General features: G+C 33.2%; 2 protein-coding genes across 2 annotated transcripts; both read right to left on the reverse strand.

The window, feature by feature from the left end:
• Positions 1 to 194: 194 nt before the first annotated feature.
• Positions 195 to 11584, reverse strand: LOC120344864 (uncharacterized). The gene is made up of 10 exons (XM_039414185.2): positions 11414 to 11584; positions 7946 to 8177; positions 7234 to 7396; positions 6704 to 6735; positions 6347 to 6486; positions 5758 to 5862; positions 4749 to 4958; positions 3701 to 3896; positions 2960 to 3137; positions 195 to 1710 (listed from the first exon to the last, which is right to left on the reverse strand). Exons 1-10 carry the CDS (start codon positions 11504 to 11506, stop codon positions 1623 to 1625), a joined length of 1437 nt encoding a protein of 478 aa, XP_039270119.2. The 5' UTR covers positions 11507 to 11584; the 3' UTR covers positions 195 to 1622.
• On the reverse strand, positions 9039 to 11179 carry LOC120344199 (major facilitator superfamily domain-containing protein 8-like). The gene is made up of 2 exons (XM_039413316.2): positions 11164 to 11179; positions 9039 to 10702 (listed from the first exon to the last, which is right to left on the reverse strand). Exons 1-2 carry the CDS (start codon positions 11177 to 11179, stop codon positions 9411 to 9413), a joined length of 1308 nt encoding a protein of 435 aa, XP_039269250.2. The 3' UTR covers positions 9039 to 9410.
• Positions 11585 to 15196: the final 3612 nt, after the last annotated feature.

A 15196-nucleotide genomic window follows, 5' to 3' on the forward strand; every position in this document is an offset into this window, starting at 1 on the left:
ACAGAGAAGAATATTGTGTTTTTCGCATTATCAAACAAATAGTTCGAATGGAATGTATACTCTATTCATAAACAGAAACCACGTTGTAAAGAGTTATAAAATGTAACAAATAAGAAATTGAAATCACTTTGTTCAAACAAGTTTACTGTGTGCATAATTGTGCCACATTATAATAAAAAATTTTACTTCAAATTTTTCACCAATTCAATCAAAGTCTGTAACTGTACAACTGAGAACTGTAAAAATAATCATCAATGTGATCCAAATAATTGATGTTTAAATTTGGTTTTTAGTTTATATTTTAGTGATTGTTTGAATCCAACCAAATATTGCAAAATTTATTGCGACAATTTTTATATCAGAATTTATAAATATTTATTTAATATTTATTTTTAACAAAAACGTATTTTAAGGTTTACTGTCAAAAAATGACATTCTATATGAAAAATGTTAAATCGCGGAGTTAAAACCAACTTTTGACAACATTAACTGCCGTTAAAGGTTCATCCTCTACAGTCTACATGTCTTCAAAATTGTTGACAAAACACCATTTAACCTGAATTTTCAAACTTAAGCTCTTTTGTTTGGGGCAGGCAATTTGTGTGTGGTACTTGATGTCAAAATACAATCCCCCTATTCATGTTTTGCACTAAATACGAAAATTGAAGCAACCATAATGGTGTTTTCTATTCAAACCATTGTTTTTGAATAAATGTCACCTATAATACTCTCTGACTAATGGGTCAAAATTGAGAAGATTTTAGAAACTGCCGTAAATAATTAGTTTACTTCCTCGTGTAGTGAGGAAGATCCGTGACTCAAATTTCAATTCTTAGAATAACGTGAAATGATGATTTGCATTTAAAACTCAAAATGCGTTATTTTGGTAAAATCGTGCTGAATAAACGACCAAAAATATTCGCATTTGGATCTTTGAAACTAATGCACGGAAAGTGAGTCTACACAGCTTTATATCCATTAAAAAATTTTGCATTGTTATATTGAAAGCTTCCGTTTTTCAAAATGGCGACAGCCAGCTATTTACGATTGCCTATCACATCTGTAACTTCCCAGTCCAAGAAATACAACTGCAATATATAAGAAATATTTTTAACCAATGTAAATTATAATGATAAAAATACAGTTCTAAAAACATGATTCAACTGTACATGTTGTAACATGACGCATTGTTGCATCATTTTGGGTAGCGCACGGAACACGAAAAATATAAATATAACAGTCATTTTCTCAAGCATTTTACAAAAGAACCTTTTTGCCATATGCATATGACGCTTGAAAAAAAGCTGGAGTATTTTGTTGTGTATCCAATTTTTTTTTTGTCATGCATAATAAAACATTTCGAAATTAAAAAATATTTGACAAATAATGCAAAAATATTTTTGTTTTTGCAAAACGATATAAATATTATACTAATTCAAGAATATTTTGTCCACTTTTATATCAACTGAATTCAAAATAAAAACGGCGCAATAAATTTTTTTTGAACTAGTTTTGTTTGACGTTTCCGTGGTCTTAGATTCTAGATTACAGTCAATTTTAGTTTCATAAAATAAAATTCTGCAAAACGTTAATAGTAGTTTGTTCAATCTGGAAATAGTAATTCAAAAAAGTGCCCCGTCATCAGTATATATATCAACTTCCTCTTCGTCTCGCTTTCTAAAATATCTTTGTTGTTGCTGAGATAAATATCTAAAAACAAAATTTTAATTTTTTCCTGATTTTTGGTAGAAAGCCAAACCCTAACCGGTTGATTACTGACTTTTTTTAAGCGGTGGCGAGTTTGTGTTTTTGACGGGAGTTTTCTGCAAAAGATGTTTTCTAAATTAAAAAATTGTTTGCCCCCAATAATTATCACAAATTAATTTGATCCTATTTTGGAATAGTAAAGTTATTAAATTGTCTACAATTTACCCAATAAGGTAATATTTGAAATGGATGATTAATTTGGTGAGCATGCGCTTCATCGCACTTACAATGCTATGTCGAATACTGGCTAAAGAAAATAAAAGTTGCAAAAAATCAGAATTGGTTGCGATATTTCATGAACGTTTGTTGTCGTTACGAGTTGTCTTTGACAGCGACGACCTTAAAACCACAATGTTTTGAAATGTTAACTTGGCTAATGACACGCATTTTATGTTATATAAGCCGAGATGACTCGAGTGAAGATATTTACATTTTATTTGTGTGATCAATGCAATTCTGGTAAGAGATTATGCAATTGTTTTTCTTATTATGCTTGGTAATTCAGATAAGTCTTGACATAAACTGAACATGAGATATCTAAAATATATGATCTATATGAAACAATAAACAAGGAAAAGCCTTGTTTTATTTGTCGAATCGCCACATTCAAATTCAAACAAAACATTTCAGAAAATTTGACAATCCTACTTTGGTATTTTCAATAATTTAAAAAAAATTTTCATCCAAAACATTGCTTATATAATTCAATATGGTGGTATGGAGAATGTAATTTGAAACAAGGGACAAAGATACAGTGTCGGTTTATAATAACAACCACAAAAATGGCAAACTAACAAAAACGGAATTATTGTTTCAAAAATGCGTGTGGTCTAGATCTAGATAGTTATTCCGAAGAACTGGTAAAAGGGTTTTAACTTCTTATGGGATATAAGAGGAAGTGGTTAAAAGCCGTCACGCTCGTGCTATAATCCTATCTCACCTATTATATCGGTAGGTTAGTGTTTGTATCATGCGTGACCTAATAACCTCTACTTAGGTTTGGGGTAGAAAAGGCCATGAATGACTCAATATTAACCGAAAACTCGATTGAATCACATTTGTAAACTCCTGCGTCACAAATACAAATCGCGTGCCCACTAAGGTATCTCTGAATTTGGTTACAGACAAACCCATATAACACACCCAGTTACTATTTACCCCACGCGTATAAATGACCCCAAACAAAGCCTACCGTGAGTCATACGTTACAAACATTAGTTGTGGAAACAGCTTTGTCTTTACAAAATTTAATTCTCTCTGACGTGAGCACAGAATTCTCAAGTGACGTATGTGCTGAAGACCAAATTTTGTGACGCCTACGACTGATTGCCTCATGACAGCTAATGCTTGGTGTTCAGGAAATGTTCGACCTGTGGAACAACACAAGGAAATATGTTCATACTAGTAAGGTTTACACGCCACGCATTACCCTTGTTATTTAAACCGAATATTATTGGATTGAGTTAGATTTTCAAACCATCAGCATCAATCAGATGGAAATTTCATATACCGGTATATGTGTTTAACTTATTGAGCCCTGGATTCCTAAGTTAAAAAGGAATACACAATGTCGCGTTAAGAATAAATAAATCTCATCACACTAGGCTATGTTTTCAGCAAATCTAAAGTAGTCTTGATTGAACTTGTGGGAATCTATTTTCTCATATAATTGTAAATATTGATTTGGCGGCCTTGATTTAGCAAACTCTGTTCAAATGTCGAGATATTATCAAAATTCAGTTTAAATTCCGTATAATCTGGAATTACTCGAATTGACACTTTGAAAAGTATATTATTGAATCTGTCTTGACAAAAGTCAATATATTTTTTTAAAAGCCTGGCGCCGTATTCAGAGATGACCTTTTTACCGTGGCATTGACTCAAGAAATGCGCTACTGATCGTGTCATTGATATGAAATAAAATCCAACACACCTGCTGTTGAACATCTTCCCAAAATAGGTATACTAATACTTGTCGCATTTAAATCCGTATCTGCTATTCGTATGACGTTTTTATATGCAGTGAATAAATTTCTTAAACTTTTTTTTGGATTTTCATCTTCCCATGATGGAGTAGCGACGTGAATAATATGAGTGTAGGGAAGTCTAAATCCAGGTGTCACGATAACCTGTTGAAAATACATATATATTACATTTACAAAAATACGAGATACTAGCAATTATGTGTATATGATATATAGGCTGCAAATGATGATGTGTTGATAATACGAAAAATAGTTCAGGATAATGTATTTTATGGAGTATTATTTGAGATGTACTGATATTGTCATAACTTATCAATTATGAAACCTTTAGTTGACTGTAGTGCCTTGTTGCGTCATAAGTTCGGTCAAAAATTTGGTAATGTGTGTGGAGGTCATTGGGTCATCTAATATTAAAGGATCCCAAAAATTTTAAACAATTCAACTACAAGACTATAGAGATTTCAGAAAATCACCCCCGCCATATTAAAAATAAAAAATCAGTAATCATCCGGTTCGGGTTAGGAAGGATTTAAATTTCAAGCGCAATTTGCACATTCTAAACCCCATCTAGATAATTACTCTTTTATTTTATTTTGAGCGGTGAGGGGGTGGTTTTTTAGCGGAAGCTTTCTACAAAAGATCCGAAGTTCAAACTATGGTATTTCATGGAAAGTTCAAATGTAACTTATTATGATAGCTTCAATAATCCGATGACGTAAACTTGCTCAAGTCACTACAATTACAATAAAGACAATTTGACGAGGGTTCATGAAAGGAAACACTGAACCATTTGGCTTACAAAAATAATAAAAAGTGTGGATTTTGGGGTAAATCAAAATTGAATTTCGAGAATCGACGTGAAAGTTTTTACCGGTATTTTTTTTCACATGACATTATATTATAGCTGCCCAGCAACTAATTCACTCAGACAGTTTCTCTACTTTTATTATTTACATTTAAAGAAAAAATGATAAGGTGCGTCAACTGTTCTCGTACCCTAGAAGGCGACACTTGTCCATACAGAGCAATGTGAAGCCTAATGATTTTTGTGAGTTCAAAACTTCGTTGTTTCGCAACCATCCACATGATGTCGTCAGAGAGTCTACCAGTAGGAGATATTTCTGTTACCAGTACTTCGGAGATAGGTTCATCAGATATTGCATCTTGAAGGCAGGTAGAAACTATCAGACCGGTTGTAGTTTGAATCTATGTACAAATAAAAAATAATTACGAATAGGATGGAGTATTGTAAAATTTGGAATGAATTACATGAAATGGTTTGTTTCTTAACTGTAAAACAGGATGGTAATTGTGGGCAGTCTGTGTGGTCCTAAGTCTCAGCTTAATCCGAATTCGTTCAATTGTATATTTGCTGTTTTCTTTCTTACGTGTCGTCGTTTTGCGTATTGGGTTCCCTAGTGTCCCTATGGAGATCATTAAGATATTTATTGTTGCATTGCTTTTTATAGCTTTATAGCGCTGTCGTTTGGATTAATTTAGTAGTATCGTTTACTCTATAGTGTCCTTTTTTACTATATTTTGAATTGTTCGATATAGCATGATATTTTCACATCTACAGCTCGTATTGTATTTCATTTAAATGTATTTCTGTCGTTTTTGGACTATGCTGTTATATGGAGTTGTTTCGTGTAAATATTAGTTTTGTATTCTGTATGATTTGCCCTCGATAATTTATCTGGTGCTAATTCTTCCATGTATATTTTAGTCAACCGCTTTGAATATTCCGAATAAAACAAGTCTGGCAAAGCGACTTATTGTTTCTGGGTCTGAAAAGCGACAGTAAAAAAATGGCTAAATAGCTTTGCAGAGATGGATAAATGGTGTCTCAAGTCGTAATACGAGAGTCCTCATTGGAGACTTCTTTTCTGGCAATATGAAATGAAGCCGGTTTAAGTGCAAAATAGATTGAGTGTATTGGAATGTATATTTTACACAGAAACATGCATCGCGTGTAATAAATAAAAAGATTGATAATCTTAGTTACCTCGTGATGTTTTTTCACCAGATTCTGAGTTTGTTCCGTTCGCGCATTGATTTTTGGCAAAGTCAATGTCTTTTTAGTAGTTGGACTTTGCTGTAGTCGACGTATCTTGGAAAAAATATCATAAATAAGTTTCCAAATAAATTCTTGCACATCTGTATCTTAAATTAAACTGTTTTGTCTCATACCACGAAGGAAAGTAATTGAAAAAGAGTAACTTTCGTAAACAAGCAAAAATTTTTCCATAATGAGTGAATACTTTTGAAAACAAAAAATCCAAAATAGAAAGTTATTGTTTTATCATGTTTAAACAAAGTGAAGAATACCATGTTTTATGAGTAAGATTAAATATCCAAAATTACTCCGATCTTCTTATAGCCACAAAATGGGCTATTGAGCCATATTTTCGTTTCTCTAGCTAGTTCAGGATACCACTTCACTCCAGAGGTATGGTGGTACATTCAGATTTGGAATATTCACCCGCATTACATAAAGCGAAGTTCATGTTGTGGTTAGTTATTCGATTCCAAAAAGTTGTAACAACATGCTAAAGTAAATCTGCTAACCACAATGCAATATTAACTTTCTGCACCTCTGACGTGCTGTAACGTGATGGCGGTGAATTGCTATTTTGTGTCAAGTATTCTTGTCGTCTTGATTTAAAAGTTGAAATTTTCCTTTCAAATGATTTACTGAACAACATTGTTTTTGGATTCTCCAGTGACAATTCATCTGAAAAAAGTATTATATGATAATTCGAGCTAAAAATTGACAATGGTACATTGATGAATGGAAGGTGAAAATTTTATTTGTAGAAAACACAGTGAAAAATCTGATTTGAACGAAAAGATGAATATACCGTATGTTTTTATATTTCCATAAAACCCAGAAATTGAAGCAAAAGATTAACAATTCACCTTATTAAAACAAACCAACAGCTTAACCTTACCTTGGTATAACAAGTGGTCATCAGGCGGAGTCCTAAATTGAAAAAGCGCATGTTATTTCAGAGTCAGTGTATTTATAATGAAAGCCAAAATTCCATTTCGTTACAAAATTTTGAATTTAAGTGCTCTTTAATTTACCAATGCGAGGATTAGTAGTAACAAACTATTTTGAACTTATCTGGTCGAGATCACCCATCTTTGGTACAATTATGGATGGGTCTTGAAAACATTGAGGCGAATCCGATTTGCAGTATGTGCAATTGGCCGAAAATGTATACCAAGAAAACATTGTATTTGTAGCACAGTTCTTCAGAGCGAGCAAGATTTTTGTTTAGGAGAATTCACACAAAGCAAGTAAAAAACTATTAAAAAATTGGACTCGTAGCCCGATCCATATTTTGAATGAACTGAAAAGGTAAGAATATGTCATCGTAAATTGCCATTCAAAAATTCGTTTTTAGAGCTATCACTTTGGGCAATGTTATTAGTCAAGTGAATAGGATAGAAAATATCTCTCATTGGTGATAAAGACCTGTTTTCTTGTCGAGGCAGACGCTGCCTGTGATCCACCAAGACTATAGTCCGTTGCTCGGGGATTCTTGAATTTTTGTGAACGTATTCACGAATAAAAGACAAAACTTGAGTAATTTCGTTTTTAAATCCGATAATTTTGATTCCTCCTTTAGTGTTAGTTTCTGGAATATAAACGTAAAGTGAGATAACATTACATCTTTGACGTGCCACCAAACAATAAGAAACAGTTCAATTTGCAGAAATGAATTTTGACCGTTTACTTTATTCAGTATATCACTGAATTTTCAGCAGTCGAGTTCATATCCTAGTCGAGACTTTTTCAAATGGTTGTATGTTGCCAATTTATCGAATTGTTAGTCTGTTTTTAAAGCTATACAATACACCAACAATAACAATACTGGGAGAAAACGATCATGAAATGACTTTGAAATTATTTATCATGAGTTATATCAGAAGTCATCTGGAGGAGGCTGTATTTCAAACAGTCACGTATGCCTATGAGTATATTAGATGAATTTTCTAAAGATCAGAATCTTATCAGTGCCGCCAAATTTCTTAAAAAATGGATGAGGTGACGATGAGCTTAGGATGAATATTGAAGATTTACACTTCTGGTCTGGTATGCTGATCTAGCACGGCCAACGCGTATACCATTGGGCCATTGTTCTCAGACAAATAATATAAATGAAATGTAATTATTTATCTCTCACTTTGAATGTTGATCCTGGGATATCTGTCTCTGATTTGATTCACAATTGATAGATAAATATCAGGATATTTGCTCAATTGACAATATTCAAATGTCAGATTCCTCGTTACGGCGTTATACATTACAAAGAATCGATTCAATGCCTGGTGTAGATCTCTTGTAGCAGGCCGAGAAGTTGAAGTTAACATTACCGAATCGTCGTCTTTCCGCCATGATATTGATACTCTTAATCCCTAAATATATTGGTAATTGATGATCGCAGTGATAAATCTTATATATGAATGATAATATTGCGACATATGATATTCCGGATAATAACATTTTTTTTTATCCTTTATTAAAATAACTTGATTCTCTTCTGCCTATCTCTAAGGATGCTAATTGCTAAGTATGACTACTTAGGCCTACAAGTATTCGATTCTTATCCGATTCCTAAATTTTCGATTCCGATTCTCGATTCCTTGACATATATCTTACCGAGAAAACATACCCACCTAAGCAATATCATATGAAATCAAAAAAGAAAGCGATGTTCAGACATAAGGATGGACAAGACGGCCAAAACTAAGTAGTATGGGTATCCAGTCTGTCACAGGAGACAAAATCGAACAAAAAAAGAACTCATTACAGACCGACCATTCTTACGCTGCTATAGGGGCTGACAACGAGGCAGGGGAATGCGGTTCGACATTTGTATCAACAATGGATTTTGCTTTCTGCTCACTTAAAGCTACAATACTATCTCTGATATGCAAGTCTCGTACATTGTGTATACAGACATATTTCATTTCAAACCTTTGTTGTTTTTGTCTCAATTCTTCAATAAATCAACTCGTACTTTATTTATGATTCATGTTTGGAAATAAATTCAATAAATCAATTCGTTTTTTATTGATGAAATTTAGACAACCTTATCTTAACTTTTTTATTAAGGGCAATTCAAACACATAAAAATAATACTAATAATGAAATTACTATTTTACCCCACCAAAGTGGAAATTGTCAGGGAAGCATGTGTGTATGCCCCCTATGGGAATCTATCTTTTTTCATAAAAAATTTTCAAGATTTATTCGAAACCACTTCACTAATTTCTAACAAATAGATATTGCACAAAGAATAAAGGTAATTTATTTTAATAAATAGCATTAAAATGAAAAAAAAAACACAAAAACAAAGCTGTAAATCCGCCCAATTTAACAGAATATCCGTAAAAGTAAAATACACAGAAATACCAATATCGCGGATATTGGCGGATGGCATATCTTTCGCACATGGCAGTTGTTCATCAAACCTATTTTTAAAGAAAACTGACACTAAGAAACATTTGCAATTGTTTCTACAACCGAGAAATTGATGCAACAAATCTGCATAGCCAATTTTTTACGTTTAACGTGCGTTTCTTATTTTAAGTCTTCGACTTCAGTTGTTCGTATGTTCAAATCTAACATGGCGTTGCTTAAGAAATTTATTGTTGGGTATTCGGAACAAGCTTCTTAAAAGACATGCAAATTAGTGCAGTCATAAACAAAATCAAAGTCAGATCAACACTGCCCAAAATTGGCATTCTACTTCTGGTCGCTAAAGATGATCCCCAAATTGGGCCCAAGATTAAACCAATTCCTCTTGATACCCACAAGATTCCCTGGTTAAATCCTTGATTTTCTAAATCTGTTATTTTGGAGAAAAGTGACGTTATTGAGACCAAAACAAAAGGCAGAGAAACTCCAAGAAAGAATATTGAAAGACAAACTAAAGGTAGAACTGAATTAGGAGTTTCAATGTTCTCATTTAAAACAAATATGAATGAACAAACAGTTATAAGCGAATATGAAATAGTCGATCCTACGCAGCCTAATAACAAAAACGTGCGATCTGAAAATCGATTGCTCAATTTTCCAAGCACAACATAGCTTATCAGTACACAAAATCCCGCAGCAAAAAACATATAGCTGTTATATAAGCTATCCCAATTGAAGTATAACAAAGTAAGAGGCGTGGCGGCTGTTTCGAGACCATTAAAAACTACAACAAAAATACAGTTAGCGGAAATACAAAGTATCACTTCTTCCCGCATAAATTGTTTTAGATTAGGTTTGTGTTTTAATAAGCTACCGTTGTGTATATCTTCAGTTAAAAGTAATTCCGACTCATTTTCATTGGTGGCCTGTTGGTATTTGACCTCGGAAGCGTTTTGCCTCGTATTTGTCCCTGAGTCTTTGAACAAAACTGTTAGTAGTAGCAAATGGATCGTCCATGCTCCAGTCATAACCAGACCGGGTGAGTTGAATTGATTTATTGAAAGGAGTCCCATTCTGCCATTGACATTGTGAAGTATAATGTTGAATGATGGTGCAATCGCAACTCCAAATTCACGCAAAGCTGTGAGAACTGATATGACAGATGTACGTTTTCCCAGCGAAGTTGTTCTAGACACAACTCCGAGGACTGACGAGGCAGCCCCTGAACCTATACCGGCAACCAATCTTGCTATGCATAGCATACTATAGCTGGTACCAACAAAGTACATAAGATTTCCTGCAATTTCAATTAGGGCGCTAACAATAAGACATAGCTTCAATGACTGTGTCGTCTTGTCAGTAATAAACCCAAATACTGGCGCTGAAATTAAGCCTGTGAGGCTAAACGAAGCAACTACAGCACCAAGAAAACCATTAGGAGCGTCCAAAGATATAAGATATCCATTTACAGTCGGCAAGATAATCGTATTTGTTAATCCAGTGAAGAAAAAATATAGTCCTTAGAGTTGTCCGCGATGCAACTCATTTTGCTAGACTAATCATTTTGTTGTCATTATTATCAAGATAAACTAAAAGCTGGCGACCACGTAATATATAGTCTCGACTTCCGTTTTATGCTGTCGAGCAAAGCAAGATGCTGTATTTCATGCAAAGAGAAATGCAACTACGTAATACGTCACACGATCGATTAGAAAAGTTTTGAAACTTCCTAGACAATAGCTTTAATTGCACGAAATTTTTTATATATATCGAGACAAAAGGCGACCAGAAATATAGCCTCAAGCCGGTATCAACCGTCGCACCGTATATTTAGCATATTATTGTATGTCATTAGGTTTTTATGGACATGGATTATTAACCTTAAAAATCAGCTGAATTAGTTTATATAAATTATGTATATAAAAATGTACATGACAACGTGCGTTAGCAAGGGCCTAATAAGGAATTGAATCAGACTACCATGGGAATGATTCATGTTTGGAAATCAAATAAGCAAGTAATTTTCTATTCAATAGACTTGAACAATGTATTTGTTGAGTATTTGTAGCTTTTATCGTGTGTTTGCCCTTTCACATTAGTATTCAGAATTAAGAGAAAACTTGAACCGACATACGTGATTCTTTGCCAGTGGCAGATTTCGACTTGACTGATAATTCACTTAGATTTATATAAAAAAAATAGATTTAATTAATTAAGTGAAAAAGATTACCTGTTGTAGTTTCAGGAATGTATCATACATGCAATGCATCACATATTCCATTACGTAAGGATCAACATTGACACGAGCGATGCCGTCCATCATAAAGTAACAATTTCACTCTCTTGTAATATATAATTTACGAATCTATCTTGAAAATATAACTATTCTATGTAATCCTGGTGTAAACTTAGCCATTATTGTTGATGTATAAATATATCTTTGCCAAAATTTAAAAATATATTCGTTTGTATACATTTGGATCTTTCAAATTGGATACATAAAAAACGAGTTATGAAAAATTCTACTAAAATTACAAAGACTGATTACAGTGTACCATGCTTTATAAAATTTTACTGCAATTCAATTTTTCAGATATTTTCCATAGTCCACACATATATTCTACACCAGGGCTTCTTAAACTGGGGTACATGTACCCCCATGGGTAAAATTCAACTTTTCAGGGGGTACATTAGACAAGACATCTAATTTGCCCAAAAATATTTTTTAACGCCCGATGTTGAAATTTTGTAGAACTTTTCTGAAAGTCGCAATTTCACCCCGGTGAAAGCTTTAACTACAACTACAGTAACCACCAAGTCTACTTTCGCAGTTTACACGACTTATTTTGTCCAGTTACAATTTGGGAATACACGAGCAATCTGTAAATTTTCCAAATGAATGAAAGGGTTGGAAAACCCTGTTCCACCCAGACATCCATGTATATCAATACCAACTAAGATTGATTATTAGATTTTGAACAGCCTTACATACTGAGTCCTGTTTAGTAGTTGATTAACTAATTGAACTGTGTGCAAGAATACGTAAAGGTCCATTCTAAACCCTGTTCTACCCAGACATTCATGTACTTCAATACCAGCTAGGACTGATTGTTGATTTTTAAACAGTCTTACATACTGAGTCCTGTTTAGTAGTTGATTACCCAAATCCAAATTTTCATTTTAGAGTAGTTTGCTGTTTCACGAAAATCTGCGTGCATCTACATTTACTTCAATAACATCTTATTCGACCAAAGTAGTAAAAATCAATATAGGTAAAGAGCTACATCTAAATATGAAGCATCCTCCAAACGAAAATATTGGCTTTGTGCGGTCGTTGCTCAATTGTTAAGACAGGTCGTGGAAGGTAAAAACAAATAAAGAAACAATTAACAAAGGATTATTGTTATTCATAACATATATTTGTTAATAGAGGACGTACGTCCCGATCTATAAAACCCGTTTTCACTTTAGCCTTACGTAAGAATTTTTTAGAACATATTACTTCCATGAATGTTATTATTCTTCATTGCTTGTTTTTTCTGCATTGCATAGAAGAAAGCAATATAAACTCTCTCCTCGAATGACATCTGAACAAAATAATTGCTTAAGAAATGAAGGATTTATCACCTAAAAACTACATCTTAAAAACCTCAAAGTAGTAAAATGAGTTCTCAATTAAAATGCATTCTCAAGCCTTAGTCTTGTTGGAGATGTTGACACTTCCGATTAAACATTTAATAAAGACATGATACACTGAATCTACTTTGCTGAAAAGCGAATATTTTGAAGGATTACTTCTAAATACACATTCATACCGTTTTTCTCAAATTTATATTTTTGAAAGACCATACTCGCAGAGAAAAAACAAAAAATTCATCGATATCAGTTTCTCGAAGAATTTAACATTATTTTAGAAACAAAAAAGAAATCTTCTTAATACTTGAAATATAAAACTACATTTCAGTATTTTCCCCCCCAAACCACTCAATGAATATTAGCTAAATTTCTATAACAAAATTTCACAATATATATATTATAACCTCAAAATTCAAACGTCCTTTTCAACCACATAAACGACCTTACCTACGTAAACTTTACGACACCATTTTTGATTCGTAGAGTAAAGAATAGTTCAATTATTCTATCACAATTTAAAATATTTACGTTTCGTGAAAGAGGGGTAAGACATAAAGGAAGGGCGTACTTTTGAAAAGACACAGTAATTTTTGTTGAATATTGAGTAATTGTATATATAGCTAATCGTGTTATTCGTTCGCGCTTGTTCGATGCTTCGTGATCTTCTATTTTCATGGTAATAATTGAATCCTATATTGATGAATGTTTTGCCAAAATACTTTGACGATCATACTTTGAATTGACTTGTGGTGCGACTTAATGTTTCGCTTTTTTATATTGTAAGGTATAGTATTGAGGTATAATGTATCTATAGTTTGGTAATGTTTGTCTTGCCGGGAAAGTTCTTTCAAAATTTTTTATATCAATATTTATTTAAGGAGGGCAATTTGCCAATTGTTTAATTTAATGGCAGATCGAAACAATAGAGTGTATACGGACGTAGACTGACTAAGAAATACTTTTCCCTCATACAAAAAGAGCTTGAGATATATAGCAGTTCGTTACACGAGCGACTACCCCTAAACTTTTATTCCATATATATTCTGTATTGACTTGAGTCAAAAGCAAATTTTTTGTTTCAGGAAACGGAATTGGGAACTCCATCTTTTAAAATTTGAAGCAATGAAATACAGCATTAACAATATGATCTTGGTTAATTTCATTCTAATATACATATTACAACATACATTATATCAATTAAGTCGTAGTCTGCCCTATATACAGTATATATTTTTAGTTTTTTAATAGCCCAAAGAATAAATTGTATTATAACCGTGATCTAAGTGTTTGACTCAATATATTTTTATTCCGTATATTTTTTATTCAAAATGAGATGAAAATGCTCCATTGGCCGGATTTATGCCGGACAGTGCAGTGAATAATTTAAACATCGAGTTATATAGGTCAGTATGCAAGGTCTTTTGCAGGTCACCGAGGCTCCTGACAATTTTGTTTACACTGCGTGCACCCAGTTATTCATTGTATTGTGTCAGTATAAAATTAAAAAATAAAAAGACTGAAAATGAGTAGGCAAATATTTTTTTTTCTTTGTATGATTCGACACTTTAAAATCATGTTTATTGTGGAGTTCAGAGGGCATGTGTAAAATAATGTATTGCTATTTCCTAGGTATGCATTTCTGACAGCTGTATAATTGCATGCTGACAGTAAAGTTGGAGGTTGGTTGTGCGACTTTTCTCAACAAATGTTATGCACCTTAGTACTTTATTTTGTAGAACTTGGATTGGCTGTAAGGAAGATGCTAGATGCTGATTCCCAAATAAGAATTCCATATTGCGATCGAGAGTGAAACAGACTATAATAACCTACTTTTAGCGTTTCAAAAGTCAAAATGTGTCTTAGTTTGTAAAAAATACCAACGGTTTGTGATAACGTTCTGGCTAGCTGACTAATTTGCGGTTTCCAGCCTAGATTATCGTCGATCGCGCCCTCCAAATAGTTTATCCTATTAGTTTGCTCAATTTTGTTACTGCGTAAAAAGACTTTAAAGTGGGTACTAGCCTATTATTCCCTTTTATTACAGAAAATCAAGAAATTTGTGTTGGAGTAATTTAAAGATAACTTATTCGCTTCTAGCCAAATATCTACATTTTGTATTTCAGTGTTCACTACAGTCTCAAGTTCGGACAAAGATGAGGCGGACTTCAACAGGGAAGTGTCATCTGCAAATAGCGTTAAATAAAAAAAAGATGCAGTTGGTAGGTCATTTATATAACATGAAAATAGCAGAGGGCCAATTGTGGAACCCTGTGAAACTCCGCATATGATAAAGCCCATTTCAGATACCTATTCGCTATTCTGAACATATTGCTGACGCCGCTCAAATATGACGCCATGGGATTAAATGAAATCCCTC

This window comes from Styela clava, chromosome 5, assembly GCF_964204865.1.
Source record: "Styela clava chromosome 5, kaStyClav1.hap1.2, whole genome shotgun sequence".
NCBI lineage: Eukaryota > Metazoa > Chordata > Ascidiacea > Stolidobranchia > Styelidae > Styela > Styela clava.

Coding starts and splice junctions, on each gene's coding strand:
- LOC120344864 (XM_039414185.2), bottom strand. CDS start 11,506: ATGATGGACGGCATCGCTCGTGTCAATGTTGATCCTTACGTAATGGAA. Junction 7,397..7,945: donor TCCCAGGATCAACATTCAAA/GTGAGAGATAAA, acceptor TTTATATTCCAG/AAACTAACACTAAAGGAGGA. Junction 6,487..6,703: donor TGACCACTTGTTATACCAAG/GTAAGGTTAAGC, acceptor TACTTTTTTCAG/ATGAATTGTCACTGGAGAAT.